We start from the raw sequence: 16,122 nt of genomic DNA on the forward strand, positions 1-16,122 counted from the left end.
ATGTGGTGGCACACAGTTGCTGTCATCGTAGTGTCCTCTTCTTCTTCTGTCTCCAATAGATTGCCATCCGTTGAATATGGCTCGAACTCGGGTTTCTTGCCACGTAAACAGTGGCTCTGTCGTCACCGGATGGGAGCCACTGTGTCGTCGATGATGTGTGCTATCACAAGTTCCAATACCCAGCATCTCCACCAGAATAATGTCACGTAGAAGAAGGTGTAATTAGATGAATGACGAACACGAACTTCACTTAACGAAGGTTTATTCAGCACTTGCACTTTCAAGAGCGCGGAGCGAACTGCCTCCGGCCAGAACACATACGGTATATATATAGTTACAGAACATTCCAGCACAATGATTCTTGACATTTGTGGATACTTTTAGAATGTACTCTAATCAAATATAGAAATTAAAATTGTACAGTTCAGGTGAGTTTTGAACTCACGACCCTCCATGCAACAGTCTAGTATCATAACCACTCCACCATGGTCACTGTGCTACTCAGTTTCTTCTGCAACAATGTTTTATTCCAAAATCTTCCTTCCTTCCTTCCTTCCTTCCTTCCTTCCTTTAGTCACTTGAGTTAGCAGGATCCTACATATAATATTTTACACAGTCTTGACCCAGCTGTTATTTTTCCAGATGAGCATAAATCAGTCCATGTTTACCTTAAGAAGACCAGTGGTGAGGTAGGTGGTAGTATGACTGGAGGTACAGTGCTGAGACTAGAGGTTAGTATTGTCCACTGCCTCTACCATTCACAATTGGGGACATTCTTGATGACTTTGCAATATTGCATCCAGAATGTAAACAGAAACCACTGCATCAGTTAGACGTATGTTGCTGGGCTACATTGGATCAAGATGACACTTAACTTGGCTGCAGACCAGAGACGATTTGCTCAGTGGAATTCACTGAGAAAAATGTGCGTTTCATTGTTTCTTTGTAGTATATTTGCTTCATGATAGCTTCATGTAATGTGTTCGCACTGGAACAGCTTGTTCTGTTTCAGATTTTGTTAGCAGTCCTGATGTTTCATTGCCAAGGGACAGTATGATTATTTGCTTCACTCAGAAACCACAGAATTAATATTAATCAACTAAAACCCTACTTTGGTACTCAGGCAAGTATTTTATCTGTGTCAACAGCAGCAGCGACGTGCTCTAGCCAATGTAGCCAACACTACAGTAGCGGGTGCGGGGCTGGCTCCTCCACCTGTTGTTGGACTGCAGCAGCAGCAACAGCAGCAGCCACAACCACCAATACCTCAAGCACAGCAGCAGCTCGCTGCAGTTCCTTCACAACCCCCGCAGGTTCCGGGAGCCATACCGTACTCTCAGACAGCAGCAACTGCAGCTAGAGTGGCAGCAGCACTTGCAAAATCCGCCCAGGGAGCTGCTGCCCCACCTCAGCCACCACGTGCACAACAACAGTTTTATGGTCACAATCCTAACCTTAAACGTAAGTCTTGAGTTGTGTTGTTATACAAAAACATTTTCCTAATTTGTTCATGCAACATGTGTGCCTCAATTACAAGACCTTGGGAATTATTCTATAATACATTTGTTAGAATACTTTTACATGTTGCATCTTTGTTGATATAACAGAAAACCGAGGCTTTTGGCTCTGATGCTTTACATGTGGCTTTTCCAGCATGATACTGCAAATGACTGCCTAGAAGTAACAATTGCTAAGAAGCATGTTGGTCCATTGGCAGCATTCAGCACTAGGAGACACTACAGCATCTTGCTTCACTTGCTCATAAATCACAGAAATAATGTATGAAAAGGAAAGTTGCTACTCACTATATAGTGGAGATGCTGAGTCGCAGATAGGCACAACAAAAAGACTGACACAAATAAAGCTTTCAGTCAGTAAGGCCTTCATCAAAACTACACACACAAAAATGCAACTCACACACACAACTGGAGTCTCAGGCAACTGAGACCATAGTGTGAGCAGCAGCACCAGTGCATGATGGGAGTGGCGACTGTGTGGGGGTAAGGAGGAGGCTGGAATGGGGAGGGGGAGGCATAGTAGGGTAGGAGTGGCGAACAGTGAAGTGTTGCAGGTTAGACAGAGGGCAGGCGAGAGGTGCGGAGGGGAGAGAGGGGGTAGTGGAAAAGGAGAGAACTAAAAATACTGGATGTGATGGGGGTATAAGGACTGTGTAGTGCTGGAAAGGGAACAGGGAAGGGGTTGGATGGGTGAGGACAATGACTAACGAAGGTTGAGGCCAGGAGGGTTATGGGAATGGAGGATATATTGCAGGGAAAGTTCCCATCTGTGCAATTCAGAAAAGCTGGTGATGGTGGGAAGGGTCCATATTGCACAGGCTGTAAAGCAGTCATTGAAATGAAGGATGTTACGTTTGGCAGTGTGCTCAGCAAGGGGTGGTCCACTTGTTCACTTGTTTCTTGGCCGTAGTTTGTCGGTGGCCATTCATGCGGACAGACAGCCCACAGAGAATGCATCACAATGGTTGCAGCTTAGCTTTTAGGTCACGTGACTTGTTTCACAGGTAGCCCTGCTTTTGATGGGATAGGTGATGTTTGTGACCGGACTGTAGTAGGTGGGGGTGGGAGTACGTATGGGACAGGTTTTGCATCTAGGTCTGTTACAGGGGTATGAGCCATGAGGTAAGGGTTTGGGAGCAGGGATTGTGTAGGGAAGGATGAGTATATTTTGTAGGTTTGTTGAATGGTGGAATATGACTATGGAGGGTTGGGAAGGATAGTGAGCAGGACATTTCTCATTTTAGGGCTCGTTGAGAGTTAGTCGAAATGCTGGCGGAGAATGTAATTCAGTTGCTCCAGTCCTGGGTGGTACTGAGTTACGAGGGGAATGCTCCTCTGTGGCTGGACGGTGGGAGACTGGAAAGATAAGGCACAGGAGATTTGTTTTTGTGCAAGTTTGGGAGGATAATTACGGTCTGTGAAGGCTTTGGTGGGACCCTTGGTATAATTCGAGAGGGACTGCTCGTTACTGTAGCTGCGATGACCACAGGTTGCTAGGCTGTATGGAAGGACTTCTTGGTATGGAACGGGTGGTAGCTGTTGAAGTGGAGGTATTGCTGGCGGTTAGTTGGTTTGATATGGATGGAGGAACTGATGAAGCCATCTTTGAGGTGGAGGTCAACATCTAGGAAGATGGCTTGTTTGGTCAAGTAGGACCAGGTGAAGAGAACGGGGGAGAAGCTGTTGATGTTCTGAATAAATGTGGATAGGGTGTGCTCACCCTCGATCCAGATTGCAGAGATGTCATCAGTGAATCTGAACCACGTGAGGGGTTTAGGATTCTGGGTGTTTAGGGAGGATTCCTCTAGATGGCCCATGGATAGGTTGACAGAAGATGGTCCCATGCGGGTGCCCCTAGCTGTACCCTGGATTTGTTTGTAGGTAATGCCTTTAAAGGAGAAGTAATTGTGAGTGAGGATGTAGTTGGTCATGACGACTAGGAAGGAGGTTGTTGGTTTAGAATCATTCAGGTAGTGTTCAATAGCAGTAGTGTAAAGGGAGGGGGCATCAGTAGTGACCAGCAGGGCCCTTTGTGGGAAAGGAACTGCGGAGAGCCAGTGAAGGAAATGGGTGATATCTTTTATATAGAAGGGTAAGTTGTAGGTAATAGGTTGAAGGTGTTGGTCTACAAGAGCAGAGATTCTCTCAATGGGGGCCAGTAACTGACCACAATGGAGCGTCCTGGGTGGTTGAGTTTATGGGCTTTAGGAAGCATGTAGAAGGTTGGTGTACATGGAGTGGTAGGGATGATCACAGAAATGGACTCTGGGGAGAGGTTCTGGGATGGGCCTAAGGATTTTAGGAGTGACGAGATCCTGCTGGATTTCTGGAATGGGGTCACTGTGGCAAGGTTTGTAGATGGGAGTGCATGACAGCTGGTAGAGTCCTTCTGCCATGTAATCCTTGTGGTTCAAAACAACAGTGGTGGGGCCTTTGTCCATAGGTAGGATTATAAGGTCAGCATCAAATTTTAGATGGTGGACTGTGGTTCTTTCTGCAGATATAAGGTTAGTTTGCATGTTGAGGGATTTGGGGAATGATTGTGAGGCCAGGTTCAAGGATAAGAAATTCTGGAAAGTTAACAGGGTGTGATTTGGGGCAGTGGGGGTGGATCACGGCTGGCTGGAGGAGTGAACTGAGTTAGGCAGGGTTCAGCATTGGTCTTTGTCTGATTGGTAGAGTTGGTGGCAAAAAAGTGTTTTTTCTGCAGGGACCTGGAGGAGAGAAGGTCTTTAACAAGACCTGCATGATTGAATTTGGGAGTTGGGCAAAAGGTAAGGTCTTTGAAAAGGACTGATATTTCTGTGGGTCTAAGGTTTCCGGAGGAAAGGTTCATGACTGTGTTATAGGTCTGTTTAGGTTCTGGATGCTGTGTGGTGGTGGGAGGGATTTTTGGAGGGTGGAGTAAGTATAGTAGGTCTGTGAGACAGGGTTTGTCAGCTGTGAGGGGACATGGAAGAGGTTTGGAGGTTGTTGTAGTGGACAGGGATACTCTAAGGCAGGGGTAGGAAGTGAGTGGGGTGGAGAGCTTTCTGAGGTGGCGTTGTGCATGTTGTGGATGGAGACAAGGTACTGCAAGGAGGTTTGAGCTTGGTTGGTACGGTTTTGTAGTACTATGTTGGTGAGGGCTAAGGATTAGCAGAATCTGAACAGGTGGAGGTCATTGTGTCATTATGGAAGGAGGGTTGGCAGCCGGAGATGGATAATTTGATGGTAAGGCCATTTGGAGGGATTCCGTGAACCAAGCAACAACGCAGGAACAGTATGTGTCACTGAGTTCTGTTAATGTTAATTAACCAGCACCATAAATTGTTTCTGAATTGTCCTCAATCAAATGTTGGTGTCTTGGTCATGGCAGTATCTTTGACTACTAATCCAAAGGTCCTGACTCCCGGGCTTGACCCCAACCTGTGCTTAGATTTTGAATAAAGATCAAACTATAGTGGCTGAAGACTTATGGTATAAGAAAAAAAAGGCATATGTTCAGAGCAACCTGTTGGTCTTCAGGTGGGAAACCACCTTTAAAGGTGGAAGAATCAGCTATGACCAGTGACATGAGAAAGCAGAAGGCAATGGTAACTACTGCTTTAAAGACACAAAGTGTTTCAGCATGAAATGTAGCTTTTAATTAAAAAGGGACATTTGATCTCTTCAATGCTGCATGATGCCAGATTAGTCGCCCATTCAAATCTCCGGGAGGGGACTGCCAGAGGGGTGTAACATTTTGATAAAAATAAGGATAATGTTGTATTTGTTGGAGCATGTAATGTCAGAAGTTTCAATAAATTTGGTATGCTAGAAAATCTAAAATGGAAAATTTGAATGATGAGTCTAGGTGTACTATGCTTCATTGAAGTGAAATGGAAGAAAGGTAAAGACATTTGGTCAGGTAAATAGAGGCTAATATCAACTGTGTCATAAAATGGTGTATCAGGAGTAAGATTCATTGCAAATAGGAAGGTAATGCAAAGAGGAAGTTAGTATAAACAAATAGTTCAGGTACAAATGCTGACATCATAATTGGGAGATGACATACGTAGTATATGAGGTAACTGAATGGAGGTCATTATATAATGGGAGATGAAAATCTATTTATCATGGCGTGATTGGGACATTATTGCAGGGGAAGGAATGGAAGGCAGAGTTGCAGGAGAATGCTAGCTCCCGTAATAATAATGAGAGAAGAGGACAACTTCTTGAGCTCTGCCATGAATTTCAGCTTGTAATACCCTGTTAAAAAATCACAATTGGAGGAGGTATACGTTCAAAGGGCTAGGAGAGACAGGAAAGTACCAGCTGCATTACATTATGGGGAGACAGAGCTTTTGCAATCAAATATTGGATTGTAGTTTGTTTGTTACTGAACTATTGGATTTATGCAGGTGTACAATAATAAGATTTTGCATTGAAATTTACATGTTGTATTTAGGGTTATATGCTATTATGGAAGTCTCATACCTCTTAAGCACATTTATTGATTAATAGATTGTGTAGATACCTGGCTCAGTAATTGTAAGGTAGCTCTCTCACTGTCAGGGTTGGCAACTTATTTAAACTAGTGTACTTTAAATCTACATTATTTCTGCTTTTTGTTTCATAATTGTGGGCAGCACTTCTACAAGTTAAGGGTCTCTGTCTGGTTTCTTAATGGAAGGAGATAGGCTTTAATATAGAGGGAAGGTACTGTTATTATCTTTTGTTCTTTGTATGGTGGCTGGCATGACTATCTATACTGCCTATAATTGTCCTCACTGTGTTTTTTGCCACATGAACATTGGTTCTGAACTGTAGGATATTTCTGTTTGTGTGAAGGAAAGCATAGTATGAAGGCAGAAGCTGGTTATTACTAACACAAGGCTTTAATTGGTAAAAATCACAAAATTTATTTCAGAACTATTCTGTGTGTACAACCCATTTCAGTTGCAGGTCCACATACATTCCTAGTAATCTGATGGAGTCACTCCCATTTACTTTTTGACTCCATTTATGGATATACAGTTTCAGTTTTACTTTTATTAAATTAATTATATGTAAACTCAGGTCACAGTTTAGTATTGATGACTGTGATAAAATTTAAGAGAATCACTTGGAGACATCTAAGTATAAGAAAATAGGATACTGAAATATTGAGGAATGATTATGTACCTTCGAAGTTCGCTAGGGATGTAGATACTGCAGTAATGAATACTACAGCAGGTTACTTGTGTCGAGGAAGAATGGATAACCCTGAAAATGGTAATAACAGAAGTTGAACAAACAAATTTTGGTATAAAAATGGTAACTGAGGAAACTGTGGGCTCAGGAAGAAATTCAAAAAAGTAATTCAAATTATTGAAGGGGGGAAAAGGGAGTACAACAAAATAAGAAATTAAAGGAATAGGAAGTGAATGTGCAATGAGAGGAGAGAGCGGATAGTGGAAAGGGTACATTTGGGGCCTATGTGAGGAGAAAAAAACCTTTATTATGATAGAAGAAGAAGTGCGTGTCAATACGGAAGATGTAGAGGATCCAGTATTAGATTCAGAGTTTGGTAAGATTTCTTCGAATTTCCAAAATCATTGGTGGAAGTGGCAACTAATTGTGCTTGATAATGGAAGTAAAAATTAAGTAAAACTAAGACACTGTCATGGGATTTGTCAACCTAGAATAAGTTCATGGACGTATGTTCCATCTATGCAACTAGTTAAAGACAGTTTGCTTATTGACATTTGCGTTTCACTTCTTCTATTTGTGAAGCATCTCCAGTGGCAGTTTCCAACATTGTTGGCTCATTTGTGTGGTCCTGGAGATGTTTTCATTAGTCTCCAAGCTCCAGTTGGCTGATTTCTGGCATTTGTTCACCCACATTTGATTCACCACATCACTTACATCATTTGCACTTTATATTTTGTGTTCAGCATATGTGTGTTTTGGGTGTGTAGTGCTGCCAACTGTTGGCAACACTACACACTGAAAACCCGCACATGTTGAACACAAAATATGAAGTGCAAGTGATTGATCCGATCTGTTGAATCAAATGTGGGTGAAAGAATGCCGGAAATAGGCCCACTGGAGCATGGAGACTAATGGATGTATCTCCAGGACCACACAGATGAGCTAACAATGCTGGAAATTGTCACTGAAGATGTTTCACAAATAAAAGAAGTGAAACATGTATGGCAGTAAACAAACTGTCTACTAGTTGCATAGACAGAACATACCTCCACCAAATTTTGAAGCAAACAAGGAACTATGGAAAATAGAAAAAATGACAAGGAAAAAGTGTTCAACCATGTAAACTGGTAAAAAAATAATTAAATCCTCATAAAAATATATCTATGCTATGGAGAAATATTAGTAATTACCATATACGCAAGAAGCAGGAGGAAACAGTAAGAATGGAAGTCCCAGAGAGAAACGCTGACCAAAAGGCAGGGATGCAGTCTTTCTACTCTATTGCCTGATCTGTTTACCAAGAAGCAATAAAGGAAATAATAGAAAGGTTCCAGTATGGTATATAAAGAATATCAGTGATAAAGATACGCTGAAGACCTTCCTATCCTCTGTGAAAGTAAGGAAGAATTATAGCACCTGTTAAATAGCACAAACAGTCTACAGCACACAAACTATGAAAGGATGATGACAAAAGTGTTTAGAAGTAGCAGAAATGAAATAAGTGATAAATGTAACATCAAAACAGAGGATGAGGTGTAGCACATGAAGTGAAGGAATTCTGCTACCTTAGAAGAAAAATAACGTGTTGTATGGAGCAAAGAGAACATAAGAAGCAGGTAAGCACTGCCAAAGAAGTCAGTCCTTACTAAAAGGACATTTGACAAAGGTTATCATGTATTATACTATGAGTTTTCGTATTTATTTGCCAGACTGAAATTCAAGTACATAGTCCACCATCAGTGGCATATACGGTACACTCCTACATCAAAAGATGTATCTGTCAAGTATAAAATATTTATTGTGTTCAAAAATGATATGAATCTCCGCAGTACACAGAGTGTTGTTTGTAAATGTTCTAATGGTGAAACACTAAATGACTGCTTGTATTGGGCACTACTGTAATGGTAAGAAAACTGGTACTGGTGATGGAAAATTTCTTAAAAAGTATCTCTTGGTGCACAGCATTATATGATACTGAATCATGGACTGTGTGAAAAACAGAAAAGAAGATAATTTAAACTGTGAGGTGTGGTGCTATGGAAAGATACTGAAAGTTAAGTGGCCTGATAAGCTAGGAAATGAGAAAGTTAACTAGAAAGGGCAGGTTGATGGGACATAGGTTAAGCCATCATATTACTAGAGGGAGCTCTAAAGGACAAAAATTGTAAAGGAATATCGAGAGTCGAGCTACAGAAAGCTATTTAAAACCTGAATATGATAGCAGTGGGATTTTTGGGGAAAGTTTAAGTGTATATCAAAAGGACAGACTAGTGGGAAATGGAGTTCGTGTATTTGTTGCACTAGACAAGAAACTCAAATCCACCAGTATAAAAATTGAAGCTGGATGCAGAATTGTTTGGGCAAGACTCAGCATTATCGGTGGGCATAAAACCTGATGTAACTGAAAACTTTAGAGGAAACCTCACCTCAGTTGTACGTAAGTTCCCCAGTCGTACTGTAATCAGTGCTTTAAGTATCCAATTATCAGTTGGGATCATTACAGTTTCATCAGTGGTGGACTGACAAAACAGCCCGTGAAATATTACTAAATGCCTTCCTTGAAAACTACTTAGAAAAGATAATTAGGAACCCCATTCATAATGGAAATGTATTAGCACTAATGGCAACAAATATACCTTACCTTTTTGAGGGTGTCCACATTGAAACTAGTATCAGTTACCATGGCACGGTTGTACAGCAGTGATTACCAAAGTACAAAGAACAACTAAAACAAGCAGAAAGATATTCATGTTCAGTAATGTCATATCTCAGTGAGCAACTTGGAACTTTCAGCACAGGACAAGAGCCTGTATAGGAACAATGGCTGAAGTTTAAGAATAGTTGACAATGCACTGGATAGATATCTACCCAGTAGAACAGTTGATAATGGGAGAGTCTCTCCATTTTATACAGTCACTGAAAAGAAGTTTCCAAAGAAACAGAGGCTACTGCATAATCAATGTAAAACAAAACATAGGACTATAGATAGAGAGGGGCTAAATGAAACACATTTAGCTATCGAGAGAGCAATGCGTGAAGTATTTAGTGACTATTGTAGCAGAACATTTTCAAATGATCTACCAGAGAACCCAAAGAAATTCTGATCATATGTAAAAGCTGTTAGTGGCACCAAAGTCAGTGTCCAGTCACTTGTGGATGAGACATGCATTGAAATGGAGGGTAAAAAAGCAAAATCAGAACACTTGACTCTATTTTTAAATGTTCCTTTCAGAGGAAAACCCATGAGAGTTGCCCCAGCTAATCCTGGTACCACTGAATGGATGAATGAAATAAGTGATAGAGTTAGTTGTGTTGAGCAACAGCTGAAATATTAAAATTGAATGGAGCTCCAGAGCCCACTGGAATCCCTGTCAGATTCTGTACTACATTTGCAGCAGAGTTAGCCCCTCTGTTAACTATAGTCTGTTGTAAATCCCTCAAACAAAAACCCTTGCCCTGTAATTAGAAGAAAGTGGAGGTCACACCCATTTACAAGGAGAGCAGTAGAATTGAGCCATAAAACTACCATATTTAATATAGATTTATTGTAGAATCTTAGAGCATATTCTGAGTTCAAACATAATGAGGTATCTTGAAGAGAATGACCTCCTCTATCCCAACCAGCACGATTTCTGAAATCATTGCTCACTTGAAACCTAACTTGCACTTTTTTCACATGACATGCTGAGAGCTTTGGACCAAGGCAGTCAAGTAGATGGAGTATTTCTTGATTTCCAAAAAGCATTTGACTCAATCTGTGCTTACTATCAAAAGTACGATGATATGGGGTATCAAGCAAAATTTGTGACTGAACTGAGGATTTTTTGATCAACAGATGTAGAAGTATTTTTGAAAGTACTCCAGTGAAGTGTGTCAGGACCCTTGCTGTTGATATCGTATATGAATAACTTTGTGGTCAGTATTCATAGTAACCTCAGACTTTTTGCCGATGATGCGTGTCTCTAATGAAGTACTGTCTGAAAGAAGTTGTGTAAATACTCAGTCAAATCTTGATAAGATTTCAAAGTGATGCCAAGGCTGACAACTTGCTTTAAATGTTCGGAAATGTAAAATTGTTCACTTCAAAAATGAGGAGCACTGGGGTGGAGGGGGGACCCACAGTATCCTTTGACTGTGATATCAGTGAGTCACAGAATCAGTTAACTCATACATAAACCTGCTTGTAACACTTTATAGGGATATTAAATGATATTGTCACATTAGCCAAGTCGTAGGTAAAGCACAGGGCAGACTTCAGTTTATTGGCAGACAAATGGGGAAATGCAATCTGTCTATGAAGGAGATTGCTTAGAAATCATTTGTGCAACCTGTCCTAGAGTATTGCTGAAGTGTGTGGGACTCATACGAAAGAGGACTAATGGGGGACATTGGCCTGAATGGTTGCAGATTTGTTTGATTCCTGGGAGAGTGCCACAGAGGTGCTAAAGCAATTGAACTGGCAGACTCTTGAAGATAGATGGGTGCTATCCCGAGAAAGCCTACCAACAAAGTTTCTAGAACACACTTTAAGTGTTGCTCTAGGAATGTACTACAATCCCCTACCTATTGCTTCTGTAGAGATCATGAGAGTGAGATTAGATTATCAATCATTTATCCCATACTCCAGACATGAAATGACATGGGGAAAAAAACTATAATAAGTGGTACATTGGATGTACCCTCTGCTGTGCACACCACAGTGGTTTGTAAAGAATAGATGTAGATGTAGACTGGAATATAGACAGCAAATAATTGGCAACATTGAGTGCTTCTTTTAAATGAAGAGGAAATTTTGGTGGGCTGTATCAAATCAGTCAAAAATCGAATGATCCAAAACAAGATCACTGCTTTAATAATCTAATAGTTATCATAATATTGTACTGGAATTCAAATAATCTAGTAGTTATCATAATATTGTACTGGAATTCACATTGTCTTTTAGTAGTTGCATTTGCCTCTTAATTTGTACAGCAGTGATGACTTACATCACATTCTTCTTGACTTAAGTGCACTGAAAACACACTAACAAAAGCAATGTTCCTACTCTACATGTGCAGATCAGTTACAAAATTTATAAGTTTACACTGTACAACACGCATACTTTAACATCCAGTTCTTTATTCCATCTGTGGTACAATCAACCTAGACCAAGCGAAGTGGCACTGTGGTTAGCACACTGGACTCACATTTGGGGTGATGACAGTTCAAACCCTCATACGGGTGTCTTGATTTAGGTTTACCATGATTTTCCTAAATCGCTCCAGGCAAATGCTGGAAAGGTTCTTTTGAAAGAGCACAGATGGTTTTCTTCCCCATCCGTCCCTAATCCGAGCTTGTGCTCCATCTCCAATGACCTTGTTGTTGATGGGACATTAAACAGTAATCTCTTTCTCCTCCTCCTCCGTCCACCTAATGAGATGTAGCGCAATTGGCTGTATCACTCGTTACGGTAGTGAAGATATTAACATCAGGTGCAAGAAACCTTTATCTGTCAGATAATGGGAACTACAGTAGGAATATCAACAATGTAGGTAAAGACAGATTGCTACTTACTGTAAAGAAGACATGTCTAGTTGCTGACAGGCACAACTAAGAGACACTTACATAAAGCTTCCAGCCACACCCTTCATCAGTAAAAGAGAGACCACGCCATTCACACGACCGCCAACTCCAGCATCTCGAGCCAAAATGCAATGATCATGTGGGATGCAACCAGCACTATTAAGGGGGGCAGGGAGGGGGAAGGGATAACAGTGTACGGGCGGAGAGAGAGACGAACGCTGTCTGATGGAGTGTGCAGGGATTAGACTGCCAACAGACACAGTATCAGGATGTTGTGGGGCAGGGAGGTGGAGAAAAGAGGAGAGGAGCGAGGAAAGATGGGTGGATGCATTGACAGAGGGTTGCAAATAAATGAGGTGGGAGATAAGAATGGGGAGAAGATGATAGGACAGGGGGAATGGAAACTGTTGGGTGGAGGGTGTGGAGACAGTATGTTACCGTAGATTGAGGCCAGGATAATTATAGGAACAGAGAATGTGATGTAAGGATAACTTTGCTCTTGGCCACAGTTTGGAGATGGCCATTCATCCTAGTGGACAGCTGGTTGGTAGTCATACCAATATAAAAAGCTGTGCAATGATTGCAACAGAGTTGGTAAATGACAGAACTGCTTTCACATGCAGCTTGGTCCCTGATGGCGGAAGATAAACGTGCGACAGGACTGAAATAGGAAGTGCTGGGTCGATGGATTGGGCAGGTTTTGCACCTGGGTCTTCCACAGGGATATAATCCATGTGGCAAAGGGTTGGGATTAGGAGCGGCGTAGGGATGGACTAGGGTGTTGTGGAGGTTGGGTGGACGATGGAACACCACTTTAGGAGGGGTGGGAAACATCTCAGGTAGGATGTCTCTCATTTCAGGGCATGATGATAGGTAATCAAAGTCTTAGCAAAGGATGTGGTTCAGTTGTTCCCATCCAGTGTGGTACTGGGTGATGAAGGCGACACTCCTTTGTGGCTGAATCTTGCGAGTTGGTGAGAGTGTTGGGGGTATGAGAGGAAATGGCACGAGAGATCTGTTTGGGGACTAGATCTGGGAGATAGTGCCTGTCTGTGATGGCCTTGGTGAGACTATCAGCATACTGCGGAATGGACTTTTTGTCACTGCAGTTGTGCCATCCCTGTGTAGCCAGGCTATATGGGAGTGAGTTTTTGGTTTGAAAGGAATGACAGCTGTCAAAATGCATTTACTGTTGGTGGTTGATGGGCTTAATGTGGACAGAGGTGTGGATGGAGCCATCAGAAAAGAGGAATATCTAGGAAGGTGGCACAATGGGAGGGAAGGTGTTGAGATTGTGAAGGAATGAAGATAGGTTGTGTTGGCCCTGAGTCCATATCATGAAGATATCTGTACCAGTCTAGGGATTTGGTGTTTTGGCAGGCTAGGAAGGTCCCCTCTAGATGTCCCATAAAAAGTTGGCACAGGAGGGTGACATGCAGGCGCCCATGGCTGTGTCGCAGATTTGTTTATATTCCTTCCCTTCAAATGAGAAGTATCTGTTGGTTAGGATAAAGCTAGTAAGGTGTAGGAGGAATGAGGTTGTGGTTTTGGAGTCTTGAAGGACATTGGGAAAGGTAGTGTCCAATAGTGGTAAGACCACAGGTATGAGGGATGTTGTTATATAGGGTGGTGGTGTCAACAGTATAGGGAGGTGGCGTCAACAGTGACAAGTAGGGGGATCCAGGAGGTAAAAATGTAGGGCTGGTGGACAGTTGGTGAAGGAAGTGGTTGGTGTCTTTGACAAGGGAAGGTGGATTACGGGCAATTAATTTGAAGTGTTGGTCAATGAGGGCCGAAATTGTTTCAGTGATGGCACAATAATCGGCCATAATGGGGTGTCCAGGATTGTAGGGTTTGTGGATTTTGGGGAGTGTGTAGAAGGTGGGTGTCGTAGGGTGAGGAGAGAACGGGTTCAGGGAAGGGCCGAAGGCCTTAAGCAGGGATTGGAGTTTGTATTGGACTTCCGGGATGGGATCACTCTGGCAAAGTTTGTAGGTGGAGGAGCCAGATAATTGGCAGAGGCCTTCTGCCAGGTAGTCACTGCAGTTCATAACAACAGTGGTGGAACCTTTGCCTGCAGATAGGATGATTGGGTCAGGATTTGTGTTGAGGTTGTGTATGACTGTTCTTTCTTCTACTGAAAGGTTGGTGTTCTGAAAAAAAAAAAAAACCTAGGGAGGGATAGTGAGGCTAAGTTTGAGGTGAGAAATTCCTGGAAGGTGGTTAGGTGGGAGGGGGAGAGGATCACAGTTGGATGGTGGTATGAACAGGAAGAGGCAGGGTTCAATGTTAGAATTAGGGTGGTTTTGGTTGGAGAGGTTGGCAGCAAAGAAGTACTTCCATTGCAGGAATTGGGATAAGGAGAGTAGGTCTTTGAAAAGTTCAGCACAGTTAAATTTGGGTGTAGGGCTAAAGGTAAGGCCTTTAGATAGGACTGAAACTTCTGTGGAGCTGAGGGTTTTGGTGGAAAAGTTAACAACAGCGTTGCAGGACTTTTTTGCCTCTGGATTTGGTGGAGAGGTGGTAGGGAGTTTCGGGGAATGAGGCAAGTTGAAAAGGTTAACTAGGCACAGTTTAGCTACTATAAGGGGTGGATGAGGAGGAATACTGTGGGTACGGTAGGGGTTGGATAGTGGTGCCCTGAGGTGGCAGTAGGATGTCAGTAGGTTGGATAACTTATGGGATTGGTGTCTGGAATATTCCTCCAGGTGCTGGTGTGTCTCTCTTTTAGTGATGAAGGTTGTGACCGAAAGCTTTATGTTAGTGTTTTTTAATTGTGCATGTCTGCAACTTGATGTGCCTTCTTTACAGTAAGTAACAATCTGTCATTTTCTACATTGTTGCTAAACCTTTATCTGTCTCATATATACAGAACACACAGGTGTAGTTGTTGGTAGGAAAGCTGTCAGTATTAAGAAAAATTTCATGTAGAACAACAATCGGGCACTACTGGTATCACTGTCCAGTTCTAACAATTTAAGAAGGAACACCCATGATTTTATGTTTATGGTTATTACTTTGAACATAGTCAAGCACACGTTAAAGTTTGACTGAGTTGAACAGGTCATAGCTGAGTATTGCAGTGTTTGTGTTGTTTCCTGGTACTGTGATTTGCAGCAAAGTGTGTTTTCTTTGCTGTGAGGGGATGTTGACATCATCTGGTACCTGAATGTCCACCTTATGTGCTGTGGCAGTTTCGTTCCTAGCACCAGTCTCACCTATATTTTCTGTACATCAAAGTGCTATCACATTTAGAGACTTAATTGGTCTGCTACATTATTAATGCACATGGCTCGTGGAATGGGCGTATGGACTGCAATACTTGTGAAATAAAATTAAATGAATCCCACAGTTCTTTATAACAAGACACAACATATCATATAAGAGACATTAAACTCCAAACTGTTCTTTTCGTGACTTACGAAAATAACACACAGATAATTTTAGAAAATGTCCCAATAAATAAATCTCAGTGGGCATTTGTTAGATATGGGACCAACAGAAATGTGGTTTCAAAAACTTGCTTCTAAAATGTTGCTATAAGACCTTCAGGAGACTGTCAGAGTTACACTGTTTTTGTTAATTCAGCAAAAAGTACGATAAAACTACCAGATCTGCTGTGTAAAAAATGCTTATTACATGTTACACACTGAACTAAAATGTAGTACAGTATTAACTCATTAATTTTGTAACTCAGTTTCATTGAATTGACCTGTTAGCTGCCAAGTCATGTCTTGGAACTGCATCCCATCATTTGAATCTCTTACTATCAAGAATGAACTGGCTGCTATTGCCACTGTGTCACACTGACACATCAGTTTACTTGCAACATTTGAGTAAAGTAGTGCACAGCAGCTGATGAAGTCTGAGTAAAAGTCATTGAACATTT

At 41.8% G+C, this 16,122-nt stretch overlaps 1 protein-coding gene across 5 annotated transcripts in view; it reads left to right on the forward strand.

Annotated features, from left to right (window-relative positions):
• The window catches only part of LOC126100576 (PAX-interacting protein 1), a 176,914-nt gene that overhangs the window by 104,956 nt on the left and 55,836 nt on the right, over window positions 1-16,122 (forward strand). For 4 of the 5 annotated variants that reach the window (XM_049911194.1, XM_049911197.1, XM_049911195.1 and 1 more), the window contains one exon: window positions 1,149-1,461. In XM_049911194.1, coding sequence (XP_049767151.1) covers window positions 1,149-1,461 — 313 coding nt within the window. The remainder of the gene's footprint in view (window positions 1-1,148; window positions 1,462-16,122) is intronic. The other variant, XM_049911196.1, reaches the window with a different exon arrangement.

This window comes from Schistocerca cancellata, chromosome 9 (assembly GCF_023864275.1).
Source record: "Schistocerca cancellata isolate TAMUIC-IGC-003103 chromosome 9, iqSchCanc2.1, whole genome shotgun sequence".
Taxonomy (NCBI): domain Eukaryota; kingdom Metazoa; phylum Arthropoda; class Insecta; order Orthoptera; family Acrididae; genus Schistocerca; species Schistocerca cancellata.